We start from the raw sequence: 21,237 nt of genomic DNA, 5'->3' as shown, positions 1-21,237 counted from the left end.
ACAGAACACCCCCCCCCCCAAAAAAAACAAAACAAACCACAAGCGACTGTGTGGGGTGCAAATGTTTACAGTAACGAATTGGTGAGACACTAACCGAGTTGGGTAGGGTGGTCAGCCACTGCAGGTGAGCCTTCTGTTCTCACACGGGCTGGGTTCGAGGTGTTTCTTTTCAAGAGCCCGGTCTTGTACAGGTATGGCTTCTTCCCTAAGGTAATGATGGTCACCTCACACAAACAAGCAGCTGGAAGCTTAGTTCACATTTTTTAATAACATGGCACAGTTTACATTACACAAGAAGGCTCCGCCGATGAGAACATGCTGAAGATTCAGTTGCTTCACTTTTCTTTTCACATAGGATCTAGAAAGGACTTTATTACATACAGGATAAACAGCAAAAAGGTCCGTATAGAACAATCTCTTTACAATACTGAAAGCTACCACTACAGTTCCAGTGTACATATTCCTTGGATTTTTTTTTAGTTGTTGTCTTAAAAAAAAAAAAAAAACACCGCACAACATCTGGAGTTCACAAAATCTGAAGCTCACAACTAAACCTTCAGTTTACTACTAAAATAGATCTCTCTGCTTATTAGAAACAATGGTCTGTAGTTAACTTTTTTTTTTTTTTTTTTTTGCAAAAACAGGATAACAACGTCAGATAGCACTTTAATATACTAGAAGACCAAATGGAACTAATTTTATTTCATACATATATTTTACAGTCCAGTAGACAAGATATATTGTATTTCTCTGCTAGTAAAGTCATATTCTCTCCAAATATGTAGACAAGAGGCTTAATGTATTATAAAAGTATTATGAAGAGACATTAAGATTGATGCAAACTCAAAAAACACACTCACACACAAGACTTTTTTTCCGCCATCTTTCACCCTCTAACTCGCAATGGCTCCACAAGGTTGACCTGTTACGGCTGTTCCCGGACTCGATGACCAGCTGGAATACAGTGCGTCACGTCGGGAAACGTGCACCTTACATCCGTCAGTTATTGAATACAGTGAAAACATATCCATCATCTGAGAAAACTTGAAGCTTTCTTTCAGGATCTGTTTGGGTGTAAGTAAATCTCATTACAAAACGAGGAAGTGTGTACAGGTATGAAATACGACACACTAAAAAAGGCATGGTTCTCACATGAGGTGTGTGTGAAGTCACTGGCGACCTGTGTGTGTCTGACAGACACCACCACCCGTCCCCTGATTTTGGCATCTGGCAAATCCCACCCTCCCTGGCACCGGTTGCTCATGTCCTCAGTTACCTCTCCGGGGCTACACTTTCCCCCAGAGCCCACAAGCGGCAACTTCAGATGCTAAGTTCCAGCCTGGGGTCCAATTTGCAAAACAAGATGTTTCTCCGTTTGAAAAAAAACAAGCAAGGAAAACAGAGTCATATCACGTAAGCGCTTGTTCAGGGAAAATATGACCTTAAGTAAGTATGTTGTAAATGGATTTGAAAAGGCTCCTTTGAGTTAGGTGGGCTTTTGTGAAAAGCCCGAACATTCATTGCATAGTTGAAGGGTTTAGCTGTCTATAACAATATATGGGAACACAGCCTTAGCCGACTGTGTTCACTGATATTAAGTAAGTTTGCAAATAGCACATTTTAAGAAGTATTAATGTATTATGTTACTTAATCTTTATCTATTTACATTTGTACAAAGTAAAGCTTTCATCTTACCCTTTTGCATATATGAACCATTAGCTCATGAAGCAATCTCTTTTTACATAACAACTATGTACATGGCCTTCCACCTCATCTGAAAGAATTTTGCATGATGGATGGCGTGGACTTCCCCACCCGCCCCCGCCCCTCCCCACCCCCCAATTATCATCCAATTGGTGTGTGTTGTCATCTTCACTGTTTTGGTTCAAATCAAAAAGTTTTATACGAGAAACAAAAAGTAGGAGACGTGAGAACATGTGACTGGGCTAAAAGATCTGAAAAATCTCAACATATAATATACAAAACATTTCAAAATGTGCACTGAGTCTATACATTTTTTACAAGGGGAAGGGGTGGGGCTTTCCCCCCCAGTCTGTGTGAGCCATGCAGGAGTTCTCTCTCTCAAGTCTGGCCTGGTGTCTGCCTAGGTTTCTTCTTCCTCGTTCTTGCTCCTGTTCTCGGCTTATCGGGCCTCGATATCCTTTAGCGTGTGGGAAGGGGGCCTCTCCCTTATCTCTGCGGACAGAGGAGTCGTCCTTCTGGGAGAGACCGGGCGGCCCCCCAGCGTGGAGATGAGCGGGGGAGGTGCGCTCAGCGCTGCTGTCGGAGGGGTCTTGTTGAGGAGTCCGTTCTGGTGGCCCGCGGTGGGGCTGATGCGGGGATAGTGCATGCTGGGGAGTCCCGGGGTGATGAGGCTGGGGTGGGGGAGGTGTCCGTCGAGGGAGGCGGGGTGCACGGAGTGGAGCCGCGTGTGCTCGTAGTCTTCTCTGAGCATGTGCAGGCGCTCCCGCTCGTCCAGGTGGCCTCCCCGCTCGTGCTCCCGCCGAGGGTCCACAGACAGCGGGTGGTGGTGGTGGTGGTGGTGGTGGTGGCTGTAGTCGTGAGGCTCCCGGTCCCTGAAGGAGCGGTCGGCTTCGTACAGCCGGGGAGTCGAGAGCCGGTGGAGCGGGTCGTTCCTTAGCAGGAAGTCCCTGCCCAGCGGGTCTCTCCGGTGAATGTCAAGCTCTCGGTAAGGATCCCTCAAGGGGTCCCGGATGGGGTCCCAGTGGAAAGAAGGGTACGGAAAGCGCTCTCCGCCCGGGAGGGGGCTGATGCCCATGAAGGGGGTCATCATGCGAGTCCTGTCCAGGCTGCTGATGCTGTTCATGGGGTGAATGCCCGTCACCCCCACCGTCATGGGCATCGAGGCCAGGGGCCCCGGGTGCACGCTGGACGAGGAGTTGGGAGGCGGCGGCTCCGAGGCCCGGTGGGTCTGCGGGGCCTCTGCAGGCAGGTCGTGGTCTTCCTTCCGCTCCTCCTTCACCTTCACCTCGGAGCTCTTCTTGGGGTTCTCGTAGGCCGGCTCACCCTTGCGCGGCTCGGCCTCCCGGCTCGAGGTGCTGTTGGGCCTGGCACTCTCCACCACCGGGGTCCGCACGTAGGGAGACGGCACCCGGGCCAGCTGCTTGGCCTCTTCGCCCGCGGCGCGCCCCTCGTGGCCGTGCCCGTCCTTCTCGGGCAGGTGGCCCTCTTTCGCCTTGTGCTCGTCGGCGGCCAGGTCCTTGCGGGATTCCGAGTGGTCTCTCTCCCTCTCTTTGGGTTTGTCCTTCTCCCGAACCTCAGTGTTCAGATGAGCCCGGATCTGTTCAGTGGAGCTGCGGGTATGTCCCAGGGCATTCACCGGGAGGATAGGTGCTGGTGAAGGGTGGCTGGAGTGTCTCTTCTCGACGCTTTCCCTGGGGGAGAGAGGGGAGGAAGACAAGGACGCAGATGAAATGAAACCGGCGAGTCGGCGAGGCCAGGGGCTGTGGGTGAAATGGTGGTGTGAAGAGGACAGGTTGGGGGCTGCTTCCCATGGTCGCCAAGGCAGCGGCCATGCCCTGGGCAGGGCAGAGCCAGCCACCCTCATCCTACTTACCTAGATTTTAGAGGAAGCTTAATGGGGTAGACGGACCAGGGATGAGGGTGAGGGGGAGTCTGCCGGGAGCAAGAATCTCTCTGCATGTTAAGAGCCTCAACCAAGAGCACAGAAGAAGAGCTTCCAGAAAGCCAAGATGGCTGCATGTGGTAAATAAGGCAGTGATGTGGCAATCCAGCCCCACTGTCTGGACTCTCGGGATCATCTAGTGTTAAGAATCACGTTTTCAGAGCCCAACGCCCAGCATCACTTTTCTTCCAACTTTGCAACACAGAACCAGTGGAAGAAAGGGTTCAACATCAGTGTCACAGAAAGGGTTCAACATCAGTGTCTCTTGCTCCTTACAAGGACAAGTGACCAGTTTCAGAGCAAAGAACGTGGCTACAGAGCCATCTCCAAGACACAGCATGTGAGAAAGGCTCAAAAGGAAGCCACAGTTGGAGGACTTTTGGGTTGCAGAGAGCACTTGTGCACCAGATGGGATAAGAAAGCCAAAGTCTGATGAGAAGACGGAGGGAAGGCAGTAGGAAAAGCAGGTCTCCCTAAACACAAAACCTCATGGGGACATTGAAAACAATTTGAGAGAGCAGCTGTGAGTGAAAACACGAGACAAGAATTTTAGAGATCTGTCTTGGATGGGGGCTCAAGAGTATTGGGCAGAAAATGCAAAAACAAATGGAATGACAATAAGGTAAAACTTGAGTTAAAACTAAGACCAGGCAAGTCTTACGGATGGTGCCGAGACAGATATGGCAAAGTTGAGGAGAGCGGCAGGCTGCCATGCTGGCTTGGTGCTGGTGTGCAAGGATCAGAGGACCACTGTGAGAGAATTCAGGAGGCTCCCCTATAAGGGCTGTTTCCTGCCCACATGCAGAGAAGAAGAATAACTTTTAAGGGAAGTATGGAAGAAAAGTATATTTTATTTATTAAGCTTCCTGACTTTAATCCAAGAGGCCATTTTGACGCCATCCAGAAAAACACGCAAAGGGCTGGTGACCACATCCTGCACTGCACCTGGTGACAGGCTACAGAGAGCTCGTGGCCTAGGGTCGGCCAGGTTACGTTGCTAGGCGTGCCTCATTTTGGTAGTTCACAGCTCAGAGCTGAATGTCATAAACATTCCTCCCAGTGGTTAAGAGACTGTTATCATACTGCCTTGAAGGAAAATTCGTCTTTTTCTTTCATCAGTCAGCATGATGGCCTCTGATGGGTATCCACTAATCTGCCTCATTTAGAGCCTGCAAAGTTGAATTCTTTGAAATTACTAGGATATACACACACACATACATACACGGTATACAAAGAAAAGAAACATTAAAGATTCGGATCAAATTTGAATCCTAAGTACTGTAAGGAAATTGGGATTAGGTATTTTCTGTCAAGCATATTTGTGCATTCCTTATCAGTTCATTTAAACTGAAAATAGCCTAAAGAGAGAAAGAAAAAAAGAGACATTTTTGTCAAGAATGCGTATGATATTCTTTGGAAAAAATATTGCAAGACATTCCCTCTTTAACGCTACTTTTTTTTTTTTTTTTTAGGCATGGGTTACCAAGTGCAGAGACAACGGTTAACAAAATTATCCACTAGTGAAACCAAAACCAAACCAAAACTGTTTGTCGACGTTTCTCTACATCTAGGTGAGTAAAATTTTATTAGTCATCTGTGAGCCCCAGGCTTTGAGTTTGAACAAAATTTGAGAAAAATATGATGAGGCAATGCAAACATGGCTTTCTAAAAGAAAACAAAAAGAGGAAAAGAGCGAGAAAAACCTATGGATGGTTTAATGGACTGCACGGACTTGAAAGCAAATATGGAATTGATTCATGCTATGTGTGTCTGGCCCGAAGCTCCAACTCCCTGTCTTCTAGAGAAAGACTTCTGTTTGGACACGCTAACAGGGACTTGGGACGTGCTGATGTATAACTGCGACTGAGACAGGAATCTGTCACTAGCTCTGCTATCTCCTACGGTCACCGTATGCTACGGGCCATGGGGACTGCGAGGGGCTGCGGCACTGGCTGTGGGGAGGAGCTGAGGCTACCGGGGTGGCTAAAGCACGAGGCTGGGACAGGGAGGGTGGGCGGCCGGTTCCACTGGTACTTGGCACAGAGCAGGCTCCCCCGTGGGGACTCGAGAGCAGTTTCTTTCCGTACCTTTCTTTGTCATCTTTACTAACAGATGAGTCTCGTTTATCTACATCTCTATCTCTGTCATGAGCTGCAGCGGACGCGCTGCGCTCCAGCTCCCCTGGCTTCAGCCAGGGCGGAGGGGTCGGGAACGACGGAGGCGTTCGGTGCAGCCGGTTCCAGGGTTCGTGAGGGTTGCTAAAGTTCTGCACACTGGGGCCATCCTTGTGGCCGAACATTGAGTTGGGTGCTGAAATGGTGAAGTGGAGAACAAAAAGGTTTAAGAGAAATTATATAATCTGCTGTAATGAAGGTACTTACCAAAAAACTTTTAACAGCATTCAGAGTTAAAATGAATACATATTATTGGGAGCTGGAAAAGGAAAGGAGATTAACAAATTCATTAGAGGAAGTCTTGTCCTACACTGGAGAGGTAGCTCACAGCTTTTTTTTCTTTTTAAAACCAAAAGCAAAGGTGGGGGCAGGGGAAATTAAAAAGGAAAAGGGACCAAATGGGTATTGAGATGACCTAATTCAACGTATCTGGTGCATGCAGAAGTTCCAGGCATGCAGAAGAGTGTGTTATGATGGTGGGATTTGGATTAATAATTCTAAATTAATTCACAGTAGAAGTCACCGTCTCCTCTACCCACCGCGGCCCTCTCAAGCGTCACCAGAGACCAGACAGGACCTTGCCCTCACCAGACACACAGGTCTCCTTCCTGTGTTTTAAATAAAGACCGACCTGTGATGGTATGCTCAGAGACACGTTTTAGCTCTTCCTGTACCCGGAATATATGGTATATAGCATGAAAGAAAATAATTTGCATATTCAGCAACTAAATACTAATGTTTAGAACGTGAGATGGGGTTGTAATTCTTCTCCTAATCGAGATGGGCTTTTTTAATAGTAGAAAACTGCAGAGTCCTCCTAGATGATGGAGAATAAGATGTTGCCAAATCTTGATTATCCCAAGCCTGGTATTGTCTTCCTGCTATTTTTCATTGTGCTTTTTTCAGTTCCACGAATGCCACGGGCAAGATGAAATGTAACTACTGCTTTCATTTCTAATGTGAGCTGCAGCCAAAATCTTGGAGAGCAGAGATGGGATGTGGATGAAACTCCGCACTTGAGTAAACTCTCTGTGGTCATCAACTACACTGCCGTTCCTGCCCCTCAGAACTGGATAGCCACAGGGGGCCACTCTCACAGTGGTAGCTCTGCACACTTCCCCCTCACCCCACTGTGAAGGCCTGCTTTTGCAGTGATATAACCTACACTGGTCCCCCCAGGGCATAGTTTCCTTTTCTCTAGAAAGGTCTTGAGCCATATGCAGATCACAGGAGATAAAAAGTCCAAGGCAGATTTTTAAAAGTTAGAGGTACTCACTAACGGAAGGATTTCCAAGTCCCCCGAAGGCATTGCCACCAACTGCTGCTAGGCCTGTGAATGTAGACGGCCGATTAAAAGGCTCTGCAAACAAGATGGGGAAGAAGGAAATGGTCAGGGGCTCTGCTGAGAGAGGAACCCAGAGCTTCCTGGGAGCAGGGCCCTCTCTACACCCCCACCTGGCCTGTCCCACTTTTCCTACCGGATGGTGTAAAAGGTTTTCATTACACTTGGATTTAGGCACTGGGTTAGCAAAATATTTGAGGACTCTTCTTCTACAACTGTGTATTTTGCATTACTCTTCCTTTGCCCAGTGGGGACGCTACTCAAGCCAGGATGTACTAACTTGCCTTCCTGCCCAGTCTCGCCTCTGCCAGGAATGCACTCTGCAGATTCTAACAGAACAGAAAGGAGGTGGCATCTGAATCCATGATGAAACTCTGAGGGCGCGCCTGTGATATGCCCTGATGTTGTGCGAGCCAGTGCCTGCATCTGCCTGTACACTTGCAGATGGGATCGCATACACAAAGGCCACACAAAGCATGCACCTTTATTAGGAAGAGACCCATTTATCGGGGCAGTGAGAGGTAGAGTAACTCCTCTCCGTAACGTCAGCTTGTGTTTCTTTCCGCTCCCTAGAGGTGACCTTTGCTATGGGGCAAGAGCTCACCATCTTCTTCCAATGGGCAGGAACAGGCTGTTGTAAACTCGGATTCCCTGAGATACCAAGGAATAGCTCTCACCCACTGCACCATGGTAAGTAAGTTCAGGCGGAACCACTGCTGAGCACAGCTCTACTACCGAAAGAATGCGGTGTAAGAGATGAAATCTGGAAGCTGGATGGGATGTATTGAAACTCCTAAGAGAGCACCATCTCCTGCCTTAAGTGGTAAGCAGGGTATCTGGGACTCCCACCAGCTTGCCCGGAGGAGCAGCGGGAGCATGGTAAACACAGCAGGGTTGGGTTGCCTGAAGCACACACCTCAGTTCTCATTATTTTGGGTGACTCACCTAGGTGGGCAGCAGGGTTGAGGAAGTTGCTGTGATGAGGAGGTGGCCCAAAAGGGGTCCCAGTTGGGTGTGCAGCACCTGTTAAGTCAAACATAACAAAACCAGAGTTTACAGAAATCCAACTTAGAAGATGCAACCGGCTTCTACTAGCTTAAGGGCCCCGTGAGAAAATATGTTCAAGGGAGGTCATGGCTGAAGTCCACCCAGGCCCCTGCAGGCAAGACACGGGGTAAAAGAAAATGTTTTTTTTTTTTTTTTTTTTTTTTTTTTCAGGAAGCAGAAAATCAATCATCCCTCTTTCTCTTTCCCAGCGTGGCTGGCTGCCACCAAAAACAGGTATTTATTTTTTAAGCCGATGACACACAGTATTACAAAGACAGAGATAACTGCCCTGGGTCATGGGAGGAGGGCTTTATAACCAAGTAAATTTGGAGAAATACTGGATTAAAAAAAGCTAAGCAAGTTTCTTTACTGAAGGGCTTCTTAGAGCCATTAATACGCTTATAGGCTCCTTCGTTCTCTAAGAGGGGAACATTTCGTCATGGAATCCGTTCCTCATAGAGCATCTCGGAGGACCAAGTTTTCACTTTGAGAAACACTTCCAGAAACCCAGCCCATTATCATCCCTGGCTCAGGAGGGGTGGTTCTTGGCTACGCTGCTCTGGGGACTTGCAGAATCCCTTCTCCGGAAGAGTATGTTAGTTCGCATGCACCCACATCGAAGGATACTATAAGGCCCGACTCTATAAAACTCATTATTGTGAGCTCAGTTAGGTTTTAGGAGATGAAGTCCTCTGATGTCTCTCAACTTTCAATGCCAGGAAAAGGTGGCTGACTGATTCTTATGTTTTGGGGCACTGAAAATCTTATGACTGACTCTGATAGGTTTTTGCTTTGCCTGCCAGGAAACTCAGGTCTAATTTGGTGGTTTCCCTCAGTTTTCCCTTGATCCACATTTCCTCCTCTACTCCGTATTTTGCCTAATGTGTACTTCTTGAAGATGCCTCTATTCCTGTTCTTGAAGGAAGCCGGGAAAGGAAGGAGAGAGAGAAAGAGAGTGTGCAAATGTGAATTAGGGAAGGACATTTCTAAAGGCTTTAGGGCACCAAATGGGCTTGTTAATACGAGGCTACTTACTAGCTAAGGAGGCTAGCTTCCTGGAAGGCAGGCATTGTCCTAGCCAAATGGGCTTGTTAATACGAGGCTACTTACTAGCTAAGGAGGCTAGCTTCCTGGAAGGCAGGCATTGTCCTAGACGAGAGATTTGCCAGGGTCATCCGAAGAAGTCTTTAGTTTATATTCGTGGGATTAGCACCCAAAAGCAAGATGAAAATGGCTGGATTTCTTAAGTATGTACAAGTTATACAATCAGTTACAAGGTTCACCAAATAACTATTTTGGGCTGAATCCCATACTGCTTATGCTAAAGGAGGTTACATTCTAGAATGGAAGTATAAACAGGGCCTGGATAAAGAATTTACTAATAACTGTTCCATAATCCTTTGCATTTTGTCTAAGTTCCTATAAACAAATATAAATTCCCTTAGGAAAATGGATTAAACGTAGGGGTCGTTGCTGTCTGCACTCTGTTAACTCAATTTATGTTTTGGACTGCTGTTCCCTGGGCTGCAAAAGTCTTGTGGCCTGGGTTTGGAGAGGAAGCCACTCAGCACAGGAGGAACATCATCCCGGTCACAGTAGTTCAGAATTGGAAGACACCTGAGGAGTTATCTATTCAGCCCTGCATACTGGCTTATTTTCCACCTGGGAAGTGTAAAAATGATGCCCCGCCTCCACCAAGTGAATATATTCCAGGATATTCATCAGGTGTTAGCAGTGCTGTCGGCTAAATAAAATTTTGGCCACATACTGTCTGTGTAGTGCAAGCTAATTAATGCTTCAATGAAGACCAGAGCTTTGCTGAGCCCAGGGCCCCCAGGGGTGCCTTGCAGTTCCAGAATTATTGAAGCAAAAGAAGCCAATTCATCCACTTGGCTCAAATGGAAGCCAGAGAGAAATCTATTCTCTCCAAAAATTGCTCTTAATGTAGCCCTGTCTCGGAGCCTAGGTGCCATGGTAACAGAGCCTTCAAATATGTCCCTAGACAGCACTGACAGAGAAAAACCTGAGACCTTAGCAAATTCCATCTACCCTCCAGGGGGGACTCACTTGCTTTGGTAGCAAGGCCCATTATAATGATGATTTCTTGCAATGTGGGTGCTTCCCTCTTCCTGAACAGAAGAGCCAGAGGTCCACCAACAGTGAGTCTTGGATAAAAGCCTGCGGTGGCAGCTGGCAGGATGGCTGTTAAGACTTGTCCCGTAAGGATCAGAAATGGGGAGCCCCTTGACTGCTTACGTCCAGAAGAATAAATTCTACTTAGCATAGTGGGTATGAAGTTATTAGCAGAATGAGCTCAATGCCATCATTTTTGAGTGTTAACTGAGCAGAGCTCTGTGTGCCAGAAATTACACTTAAAAAAGCCTTAGAGAAGACAGAATGACAAGAAACCCTTAATACCAAGAGGGCTGTTCTCATCCACCACACAGTCCTTACAGCCACTGTCTTTTGTTTGTACCTGGAGCAGGAATGAGCATAATCGTCACTCTCTACCTCACCCCTTCCACACGCACACTTGACAGTGTATTCTCAGAGGTTAAATGAATTACAGATCTGATGAACAGGTCACTTGGGTGTTTACACCGTTTCCTAAATTTCTTCCACCGCTATAACCAACCAGGCAATAGTATTACGTTTTGTAGCAGAGAAAACCAGCAACCGAGTGGCCCAACCTCCCTATCACAGACCCTACTCCTGGCAACTGCCTTAATCATCTTTCTTTATCCTCAGGACTTTAAAACACAGCATGACTGAGCATCCCGGTGCAAAATTACAGTGCTCTGTGGGCACCGTATTAAGGGCGACCGCATCCTTCTATAATTCCTGGCATTGTTTCCTTCCGATCTGCCCTTGCAAGCCTTCTGATCTTTGTCAATAGCAACTGACATGCTTGTGAGTTATACTGGTTTAATATAGAAGCAAATAATGAACCGAAGCAATGTGAATCCCTGTAAGGGAAAGATGATCTCTGCTTCTTCCTTTAATGAAAGAGAGTGTATCAATGAAGATTCCCAACTCCCTGGATGTGCTGAGATGTTGCCTTGCAAGCTGGCATTAACTGTATTTTTGTAGGTGGTGACTGAGCGGCGGCTCAGAGCCCAAACCTCATTTATTTAGTTACCTGAGAAGTACATTTCTCAGCTCTGTCCCCCGACCCAAACCCACACTCACCAGCGGCAGAGAACAAAGTTGAAGGCCGTGCCAGGTCATGGGGGTGGTGGATGGCTCCAAAGAGACTGGGGCCTGGAGGGCGGCTCAAGAACTCAGGTTTCAGTCCAAAGTCCAGCTTATGTGGGTCTGACTGCATCTGTTTCTACACAGCAAGGGGAACAGTAAGGGTCCCAAGGCCAACAGCAAGGAAGAAAGGTGTTAGTGAAGAGCTGGAGTTGGAGACTGTGAACGGTGCACTCGGGTTCAAGTTTACAAACATTCTGAGAGAAAGCAGCTACCCAAAACCGTTTCACCCTCAAATGTCAGATCTGCAGGGGCCGGTAGTGCCTGTTACACCAGAAATGTCCAGTGACAACACTAGTGTTTGGTCTTTTTTTTTTTTTTTTTGAGACAGAGTCTCCCTCACTCTGCCGCCTAGGCTGGAGTACGGTGGTGCGACCTTGGCTCACTACAACCTCCGCCTCCTGGGTTCAAGCGATTCTCCTGCCTCAGCCTCCCAGCACGCCCAGTTAATTTTCGTATTTTTTGTGGATATGGGGTTTCACCATGTTGGTCAGGCTGGTCTCAAACTCCTGACCTCAAGTGATCCGCCCACCTCGGTCTCCCAAAGTGCTAGGATTACAGGTGTGAGCCACTGCACCCAGCTGTGTTTGGTCTTTAAGGTTAATGGCTTGAGAAATAAAACCATATCCTACTTATGGAGACTGCCACCACTCCCAGAGTAGTTCATTGTTTTGCTGTAAAGGCCCATTTTAGTAAGGTTTCAAATAATAGTGTTTTAAAGCTCATTTTATTAGGAATTCTGCATGAATAATCTGCTGTATAAATTAATTGTTTAAAGACTCTTTGCCATACTCTAATAGATCACAGTACATTAGTAACTGAAAGTTATGAAGAAATATTTGCATGTCTATAAGCTAACTTTCAAATGATCACTGTTATACAATAATAACAAAGAAAAACAAAGTAGGAGTGTTAATTTAACTAACAGAGGTCCTTTCTCTTCCTACTACCTGTAATTACCTGAGGAAGGTGGGGGGGTCCATCCAGACAAGTAAACCATAATCCCAGCACTTTGGGAGGCCAAGGCGGGTGGACTGCCTGAGCTCAGGAGTTGAAGAGCAGCCTGGGCAACATGGTGAAACCCTGTCTCTACTAAAATACAAAAAATCAGCCAGGTGTGGTGGTGCACGCCTGTTGTCCCAGCGACTGGGGAGGCTGAGGCACGAGAATTGCTTGAACCTAGGAGGCGGAGGTTGCTGTGACCGAGGCTGTCTCCAAAAAAAAAAAAAAACAAAAAAAAAAACAAAAAAAAAAACTCTTGTGTGAAGTTCTTATCATGGACAGAAATCACTCTGTTTCCTCTTATTTATCTATCCTTAGGCTAATCTTTCCACCTACCATCCTCTTAGGCAGTAGAAATTGGTTCATAATCTTCCTCTCAATCTTTTCCCCTGGCATCCTTCTCTAGGCTGGAGGCCCTCGCACCAGCATGGTTTCAAAGTTGCCCCACCTCCTTGTTTCTTGACAGCTTTCTCTTTGAACTGGCTTCACACCTCCTTGGATAAGCACTGCTCCCAAGGCCTGGGGTCCTGGGACTTGAAGCTGCCAGTTGACTTTCCCTTGCTATGACCTCTTCCCCATCAGTCTCCTGGGTTTTCACTGCCCTTAGTACCTGCTTCTGACTTTCACTCTTTTTTTTTTTTTAAGAGATAGATAGGGTCTTGCTCTTTTGCCCAGGCTGAAATGCAGTGGCACAATCATAGTTCATTGCATCCTCTTGCCTTAGTCTCCTGAGTAGCTGGGACTACAGATGCATGTCACCATGCCCAGCTAATGTTTTTTCATTTTGGTAGAGACAGGTCTCTCTATGTTGCCCAGGCTGGTCTTGAACTCCTGGGCTCAAGTGATCCCAAAGTGCTTGCCTTGGCTTCCCAAAGTGCTTGGATTAGAGGCGTGAGCCATTGTGCCTGGCTGCTTCCCGGACTCATCTGTTGCTCTCAGCCCCTTTAGCCCCATTCTAGCCTCAGCTCAATCTCCCTCATGTCCTGAGGGATCCTTGCCCTGCTGTACAACAGCAAAGTCCCATGAGGGGGCATCTATATTGACAGAGCATGGCGTGAGGATCCGAGACAGGGAAGTCTGCTGTTCCCTTACTGCTGAAGGCAACGTCCCACTCACTCATCACCCCTACTGAAAGCAAAAGCTACCCGTGCACCTCCAGCTGGAAGTGACACCACCCGTTAAGAGGGCACACGGACACTTTCTTCACTTTTTACACACAACTGATCCTCATTACTGAACTCTTAAGCAACTAGACGCCAGGAAGGACGCATGCCCCTAGCCCGGCACAGTAAGGAACTTGCAGGCGTAGGCTCTTTCAATAAATACTGGGTGAGTGACTAAAAGAATGCGTAAATGAACGTTACAGAGAAAGGGAAGATGCAATTTCTGCTCAAATCTACTGGGAATGCTATAATGAAAGTCCCACTATCAAGTAATAGCCAAGCCTCAAAACCAAGCTTCTAATTCACTATGAATCTATAAAATTCTTTTGAATACCTCCTTTAATTTGGTGGCCAAATTATTTAGTGCTAATATTGCATGGTACATAGAACAGTTCCATTAACCACAACTTAGGGCCATGAAGCAAAATGGAGCTTGGGGATTACAAGCAGTTTGCTGAAAAGGGAAAATGAACGAAGTTATCTCATGTTCGAGAGGTCTTTCTAATTGAATTGGGATAATGAAAGTTTAAGTCACTGGGGACACTTTTATGGGAAAGAAGTTGCTAAAGTGGCACGTGCAACATCCCTCATCGCTTTTAACCAAAGAAGTTACAAGGAAGATGTGCTTTACCTACCGTTCCACTAACCACATCAACCAGAACAAAAACTGAATTGAACTAATCATCAAAATCTAGTTAGCTCTTCAAAGCACACACATTTTCTAAGATAGACCACAAGGCTTCCAATTAAACTTCCCCTAACGATAAAGTACAAATGAGCCAAACTCACTGATGGCATGTTATAAGAAAGAGCAGGTATCTGACAACCAAAGCAAAATATCTTAGTGACCTCATTTACTGAGGTTTGCATCTTAACTTTTAACCGGGTTTTTATTTTTTACTTTTTTTTTTTTAGAGATGGGATCTTGCTATGTTGCCCAGGCTGGACTCAAACTCCCAGGCTCAAGGGGTTCTCCTGCCTCAGCCTCTAGAGTGGCTGGAACTTGGGTTGTTTTATTTTAAAAATCACGTAACCCTTTTAAAAACATTTCTGTGATGAAGAGCTCTATCTGTCTCCTGGCTCATTGGTCTCCTGTATTTCTTTCATGAGAACTCCCAAACGCTGTTAGGACTAAAAGCTTGTTCATGAAGAAATGGATTAAGTGAAGCTTATTGGAGTTACTTGATTGCTTGTTTGCTCCCATTTTTGCAGGCATCGTAACATAGCCTATAAATACCCAGAGTGTAAAATACAGACTTGTCGGTTACTTTGTTCCCTAAGCCAAGCGCTGATGCTGTATCCAGGGACTTGCAGAAGTTCTCGATCTCTCCCCTACTGAGTCATAAAGGTTCTAGCAGAACATGGAATATGTTCATCCCTATGATGAAAATATAGACAAAAAGGAAAAATCATCTTTGGACAGTGAGGTAACTGGCCAGAACGCGGCTCCTGCAAGTACTGACTGTATTCCAACCCCTGGCACTGACCATCAGGAGGACCAATGACAGTTCAGTGGCATCATCTTCATACAGGGCATACATGACTCTGCCATTTTCCCACAGCCATAAAATGAAAAGAATGCACCAGTCACTAGTTTTACAAAAACCCAAAGCCAACATTCATTTGCAGCTCTTCCCAGATGCAAAGTATTTTCTGTATTCTAATTCTTGGTCACTATAATTTTATTTCCAAAAGCTTTATTTTAGCATTTAATCCATATTCAAGCCCTTTGGATCAATAAAATGACAACATTATCAAAAAGGGGAACAAAACCCCAGGGCATTATCAGTTTGCTTTTGTTTTGTAATTTCACTGGTGGTTTCCCTAATTAACAGTAAGATTTCTGAGCTGGCTGCTGTGGCTTGCACTGTAATCCCAGCTACTTAGGAGGCTCAGGTGGGAGAATTGCTTGGGGCCAGGAGTCTGAGACCAGCCTGGGCAACACAGTGAGACCCCCATCTCTACAAAAACAATCAAGAAATTAGCCAAGCATGGTAGTATATGCCTACAGTCTCAGCTGCTTGGGAGACTGAGGTGGAAGGATCACATGAGCCCAGGAGTTCAAGGCTGTGGTGAGCTATGATTGATTGTCCCCTTGTACTCCAGCTTAGGCAACAGAGTGAGATCCTGACTGTAGGAAAAAATAAATAAATAAGACTTCTGAGTAGCTTTTCCAAGAGGGGCTTGATCCTTCCTAACGAGGGGTCTGTAAAATGTGTTTTAAATGCCTCCTTAATCAGGTTCTCCCGAGCACATCACACACTCACATGCGCATCCCATTCTTCCCTACACCAAGAAGGTCGGACTGACCTTGACTTTCTGTTGGTGGTGGTAAATCTGCCAGGCGATGTGAACATGCATAGCACACCACTTCCCTGGTTTCTGGAACAAGAAAGAGCAACGTGGTTAGGAGGAAGACATTTCAGAGAAAACCACCTTCAATTTCCCCAAAGCTTTCAGCAGATTTTGGCTGCAGAGGCTTTTTTCGTGAAACAAGAGTGCTTTGTACTCTCCAACTGCCTTCCATCAGCAGCTCTCCAGAGCCCAGTCATAAGGGAGTCACAGCCAGCTCCCCCTCTCTCCCCACGTGGGCTTGCTACTCAGAAAACCGCATTGACAAGGGCCTCCCTGGTTACCAAGGACAAGATGGCAAAAGCCTGAATCCCACTCTGTGTCTCTTCTCTTTCTTTTCTGGTGCCAGCTGGCAGACCTGGTAGAGTGGGAAGCCCTACTTAACAAATGCTGCCATGCTATAATGCAAATCAGCTGTTCAGAAGAGCTCATTAGTGAATGTCTGTGAGTCAAATCAAAATAAGAGAGGGTACAGAAGCTGTCCTAACCTCCCGCAAGACCGTGGTGGTTTTTATTTTAACCCCCACAGTGGTACAAAGAAATTCACATTTTGAATGAAGCCCAGTTACCGTAAATGCTAAGAGTCAACTACCCATTCGTGTTGGTGGGCGCTGTTCCTAAGTTTAAAGAAAGAAACAAAGAGAAGAATATTCCTTCCTTCCTGTTCTCTAGGCCTCTGCTGATCTCAAGTCCATCCTCCACCCTCTGGGGTTGAATTTGAATCCATATCTCTCCAATTATTTCATGTCTTGCTTTATAAGGAGTGGAGTGCTGTGAGTGTATTCTCTTCTACCAGTCAGTGGGCAGGGACCACCTTTTCACTTCATTTCTGCTAAGTAATCTACCCATAAGCTCGGCGTGCACGCTCAGTGACTACTGGATAGATAAGAAAACACAGCCTCATTCTACATCGGCGAAGAACACAAGCTTCTGGTTTCTACAGTATGGAGTTAGTTCCGAAAATATACACTTAAATGCAAGTCGGGGTCAGTTCTCTTCTCTTGCAATGAAATTATGGGTAGTTTGAAATCACAAATAATATACTGCCTCACCTAAGCGATGACACAATTCTTTTTCCCCTGGAGAAATCAAATTATCTGATTATATGCCCTAGAAATGAGTTATGTATAGCAAGAAATCTGCTGTCCATCCATCTTCTGTCCAACAATTCATCATGTCTGTCTTACCCCCAACCACCAGGATTCATTTAGAGGTCATCACACTGGCCACTCTGCAGACCTCGAGAACAATTTGCTTTAAGCAAGATGTTAACAAACCAGATGCTTATAGTATCTCCTTCCTGCACCTTAAAAGGAGGTCAAACGGCTATGGCAAGTCAATGTCACTTAGTACAGAAAGAGGGAGCCACCAGCCAAAATAAATGGACCCAGCTACATATTTTCTAAGTGCAAGAGAGACTAACTTCAGCCTATAGCTTCAGTCTTTCCCCTTAAGTTCCAACTAGTTAAACCTTTTACCAGAACTGCTAACAAGAGATCGGACTCGTTGACTTTTCTCTGTTGTAGAGATAAAAAAAAAAAAAAGCCAATGGCCTCCAACGGTCAAAGCAAAACAATTTAGGCCATTTTCAATCACACTATCTGAAAAACCCAATCACCGTCATTCCAATGTCTTATTCCAACATTTCTATGGCTTATTTCCTTGTAATAGACTTGTATTTTTAACCCACAGGGAGTCAAATAGAGGTTGCAAAACAGTTCTATAAGAAGCTTTCTTACCCTTAACATAGGTCTGAAAGGATCTGTCAACTGTGAAGAGAAAATGACAACTTGGTTACATGCCTGTCACTCAAACAATTGCTCTAATTAACAAATTTGTAGTGCTTCATTAGGAGGGGAAATTAAAATGTTAGAATTTTACTTTTAAATGAAGCCCTTTTAGAGAATAATTAACCCATTTTCACACTATCAAAAGTGCCAAGTGTCCCCTCCCCCACTTCACAAGCCTTGGTACATCTACGCTGACAAGCCCCTGTACAAGTTTAATCAATAGCAATGTGCCCTCTGGCAACATGATTTGCTCACATCACACACCAGGAGTTTTACTGTTTTGAGCTCCAAACCACACCGGGTAGGTCTGAGGGAGAATGGCCTTCAGACCCCAGGCTTTTAAAGCTGTCTACTAACTGGTATCTGGGGAGAGGTGTCCTTTCCATCCATCCAGGAGAATTAGGCTGTCTTTACCAATACCCTTACATTGATGACTTTACATTATTTATAGCTATTAGACATTTTCCAGAAGCTCACTATACATCATGACATACTTACATAGTTGAGTCATTTTAAACTTCTATCTAACTCTGCTTATCAATTTCTGACTGCCCTTATGTAGGTAAAAAGACAATATTGTTAAAAGACTTTTTCATATTTCGTATAAAGATGACTATAAATAACAATGAGGCAAGATTATATCTATCGTGTAACTTCAAATTCCTTTTTTGGAAGCAGGCAGTGGTAATAAATTATGAATAAACAACATAACCAAAGCATAATGGATATTTTATTTAGCTCTAGAGTACAAAAGGATCCCTAGCACATTAAAAATAGAGGGCCAAAGAGCCGTGCAGTACAATAATTTCCTGACCCCAGGCAAGGTGGGGATGTGTAGCCTGACTTCCAGGAAGAAAAGCGCCTTAGTGCTTTTCCATTCAAAACATTCTGTAGCTACTTCATTTGTGTAAGACAATTTAAGGAGATACAGACAGAGAAGATTGGTTAAGTAAAAACTATACAAGCTGACACTGTCCAATTTCTGGGCTCAGACCGTAACTCATTCCTCTTTTCTCCCATCGGCAAGTCGGCCTCTTTGCGTCCTATGCTTGCAGTGAGCAGGAGAGACTGTGTCTTCTAAGAGTAATTGGCATTTTCTTCCACAAACTAGAAGAACAGCTGAAACAGCAGCTCGCTCAAAGGAGCTAAGGAAGATGCGAGCACTGGGCTGGCCGTCCCGTGCAAACACACACACCCTGGTGTTACCTGAGACCAAGCCTGACTTTGCACGTACCCTCGGGTCCTTTTGGAGTAAAGTGTGTGGGACTGTCCCAGGCCGAGCAGCGACATCGATAGGGTTGGATGTCTACAAATTAATTAGACCACAGCTTACTTAGGAAGCACAAAACAGATGACATGAAAGCAAGATCCTTCCCTCCTGCTAAATGAGAGAAGCCAAACTTCATTTGTTTGTTTCCTTCTGAAATGCAAGATTCATTTTTCTCAGGGACCACACATGCTCTTTCTCAAGGGGGCCTGACCACAGCTTGCTCTCTCCAGCAATGGCATCTAAAAGCAGAGAGAGGTCCCCAGAACATTTCACTGCAATAAAAACCACAGGACCAAAAAAGAGAAGCAACAAACGTAAATGCTGTCCTGGAACTCCTCTTCCTCTGAATGAACCCATGGCAGGGACTGCCACTGTTTTTTTGCTTAATCACCAAACATTCCAAGAAATGCTTAAGTGAACATTATTATAATTGGCAGTATCAGGTGTTTCTCATCAGAATAACTGAAAGTACTTTACAGACATTAAGCTCTCCATTTTAACTGGTAGACAATAATAAGGAATTACACTCAGTAATTACTCATTAGCAGTGGTGGAAATGGGACAAGAGAACCTAATTTAGGGACCTTGCGGATCTGCTCTTCGATGATTTCTAAAGCAATTCTGCTTGCTCTTACCTATTCCCACCACCATTCTCCAATATTGCTAATAATATTAACCTTATCTGTGAGCTTCTGTCCTTTGAATTAGCAACAATAAAAAGCCTACTCTGGGCACAATCACTACTTTCTAGTGGGAAAGGATTCAGGAGACGACACCAGTTATTTTATGGAAGAAATCACAACTTCTATGAACACCCCCCACACCAGGAAGTTAAACTCGTGGGGAAAAAGAGCTCAAGTTTAGGCTGGAAGCTTGCCTACAAGGAGAAGGGGGGTAAAAGAATGAAAGAAAGAAAAGCAATCAGCTGCAGTACAACTAACAATTAAGCTGAAGTTGTTAACAGCCTGATTTGCATACATATGAAGAACTCCACTAATGAACTGCAATCTACATATTCAATCAGGACGATGGCCTGGAAAGGCCTATTTCAACACCAGGAGAGACACTTTCTTGCCCAGATGTAGTTTTCTGTGTGATTGGATAATTGTGAGTGAGGGAAATAGTCTAATTTATTAAATGACCTACCAGTCTGTTTGGGGAGGCCCCAGAGATTTGGTGTAACCTAGAGGGGACAGACCAGGGAGTACAGGGAGTAGTGAGGTGCAGACTGGGGGAAGGAGTTTAAAATCACCATCATTTTATCTCCAGACAGGAGGTGTTTAACGAGGCTGTCATAAAAGCCCTGTATATCTGTAACCTCGCATATAGGCTGCAATTCAATGCAGGCAAATTCAACAGATGAACTGAATTCAATGCAATTCAACGCAGGTGATTTTGAAGGAGGGGGACCCCACCTCTAACGCCTTTTAATTCTTTTCCTGTCCCTAATTTTAGTGAAACACGTCTTTGGAAATGCAGTTATGTGCTTATCCTGGAAGACTCTGGCCCAAAACTATGTTTTACCTTAGACATGAGATGGGGGGAGAAAAGAAAAAAGAAAACCCAGTGGCACACAGCAGAATATCTTCAAGTCTGAGAATGGTTACCCACATGAAAGTACGGCTCTTTTTATTTTTTGTGTGAAAGTAAAATAGAAACTGTAAGTATATTTAAAAAGAGAGTGTTTCGAGAATGACTCTTCAATATTGACCTTTAGAGACAGCTGTAGCCAACGCTGGACGGCGTTATCACCGACTAGGTAGAACAGAATTTAATTTTTATAAAGGATGAAAGGTTAATTTCACACTAGGATGTTAGTAACTGATGACAAAGTCTTGGCCTTGGCCGGTGTAACCATGGCAGGGGTGAGATGGCTGAGACAGAGGGAGAAAGAAAGGAGGACCAAAATGGGAGGCGACCACCCCACCTGCGGGCAGACCCTGTTAGCAGCCGATGGGGTTGGTGAGGGAAATGAGGGAGAATGAGGAGAATTCATAGGATACAATTTTAGTTGTGGAACCTTTATCCCCACTTCTACTAAAATAAGTAAGGACTCAGCTTTGTGTCTTTACTAATTACATACACCTGAGGCCTTTATGCCCGCTTCTTCTATAATCAATAAGGACCCAGCTTTGTGTCTGTACTAATTACATACACCTGAGGCCTTTATGCCCGCTTCTTCTATAATCAATAAGGACC

General features: G+C 45.4%; 1 protein-coding gene across 13 annotated transcripts in view; it reads right to left on the bottom strand.

Moving 5' to 3' along the window:
* Positions 1-249: 249 nt before the first annotated feature.
* Positions 250-21,237, bottom strand: part of AUTS2 (activator of transcription and developmental regulator AUTS2) — a 1,192,438-nt gene continuing 1,171,450 nt past the window's right edge. For 9 of the 13 annotated variants that reach the window (XM_054559157.2, XM_054559150.2, XM_054559153.2 and 6 more), the window contains 8 exons: positions 19,003-19,074; positions 17,718-17,747; positions 15,937-16,008; positions 11,399-11,540; positions 8,108-8,185; positions 7,097-7,180; positions 5,734-5,956; positions 250-3,395 (listed from right to left, as the gene is read on the bottom strand). In XM_054559157.2, the coding sequence (XP_054415132.1) occupies positions 2,144-3,395; positions 5,734-5,956; positions 7,097-7,180; positions 8,108-8,185; positions 11,399-11,540; positions 15,937-16,008; positions 17,718-17,747; positions 19,003-19,074 (1,953 nt within the window). In that variant the 3' untranslated portion in view covers positions 250-2,143. The remainder of the gene's footprint in view (positions 3,396-5,733; positions 5,957-7,096; positions 7,181-8,107; positions 8,186-11,398; positions 11,541-15,936; positions 16,009-17,717; positions 17,748-19,002; positions 19,075-21,237) is intronic. The other 4 variants (XM_054559155.2, XM_054559158.2, XM_054559160.2 and 1 more) reach the window with 2 other exon arrangements.

The sequence above is a fragment of the Pongo abelii genome, chromosome 6 (genome assembly GCF_028885655.2).
Source record: "Pongo abelii isolate AG06213 chromosome 6, NHGRI_mPonAbe1-v2.0_pri, whole genome shotgun sequence".
Lineage (NCBI taxonomy): Eukaryota > Metazoa > Chordata > Mammalia > Primates > Hominidae > Pongo > Pongo abelii.
Note: the sequence above shows the minus strand (reverse complement) of the source record. Positions and strands in the feature narration are given on the sequence as shown.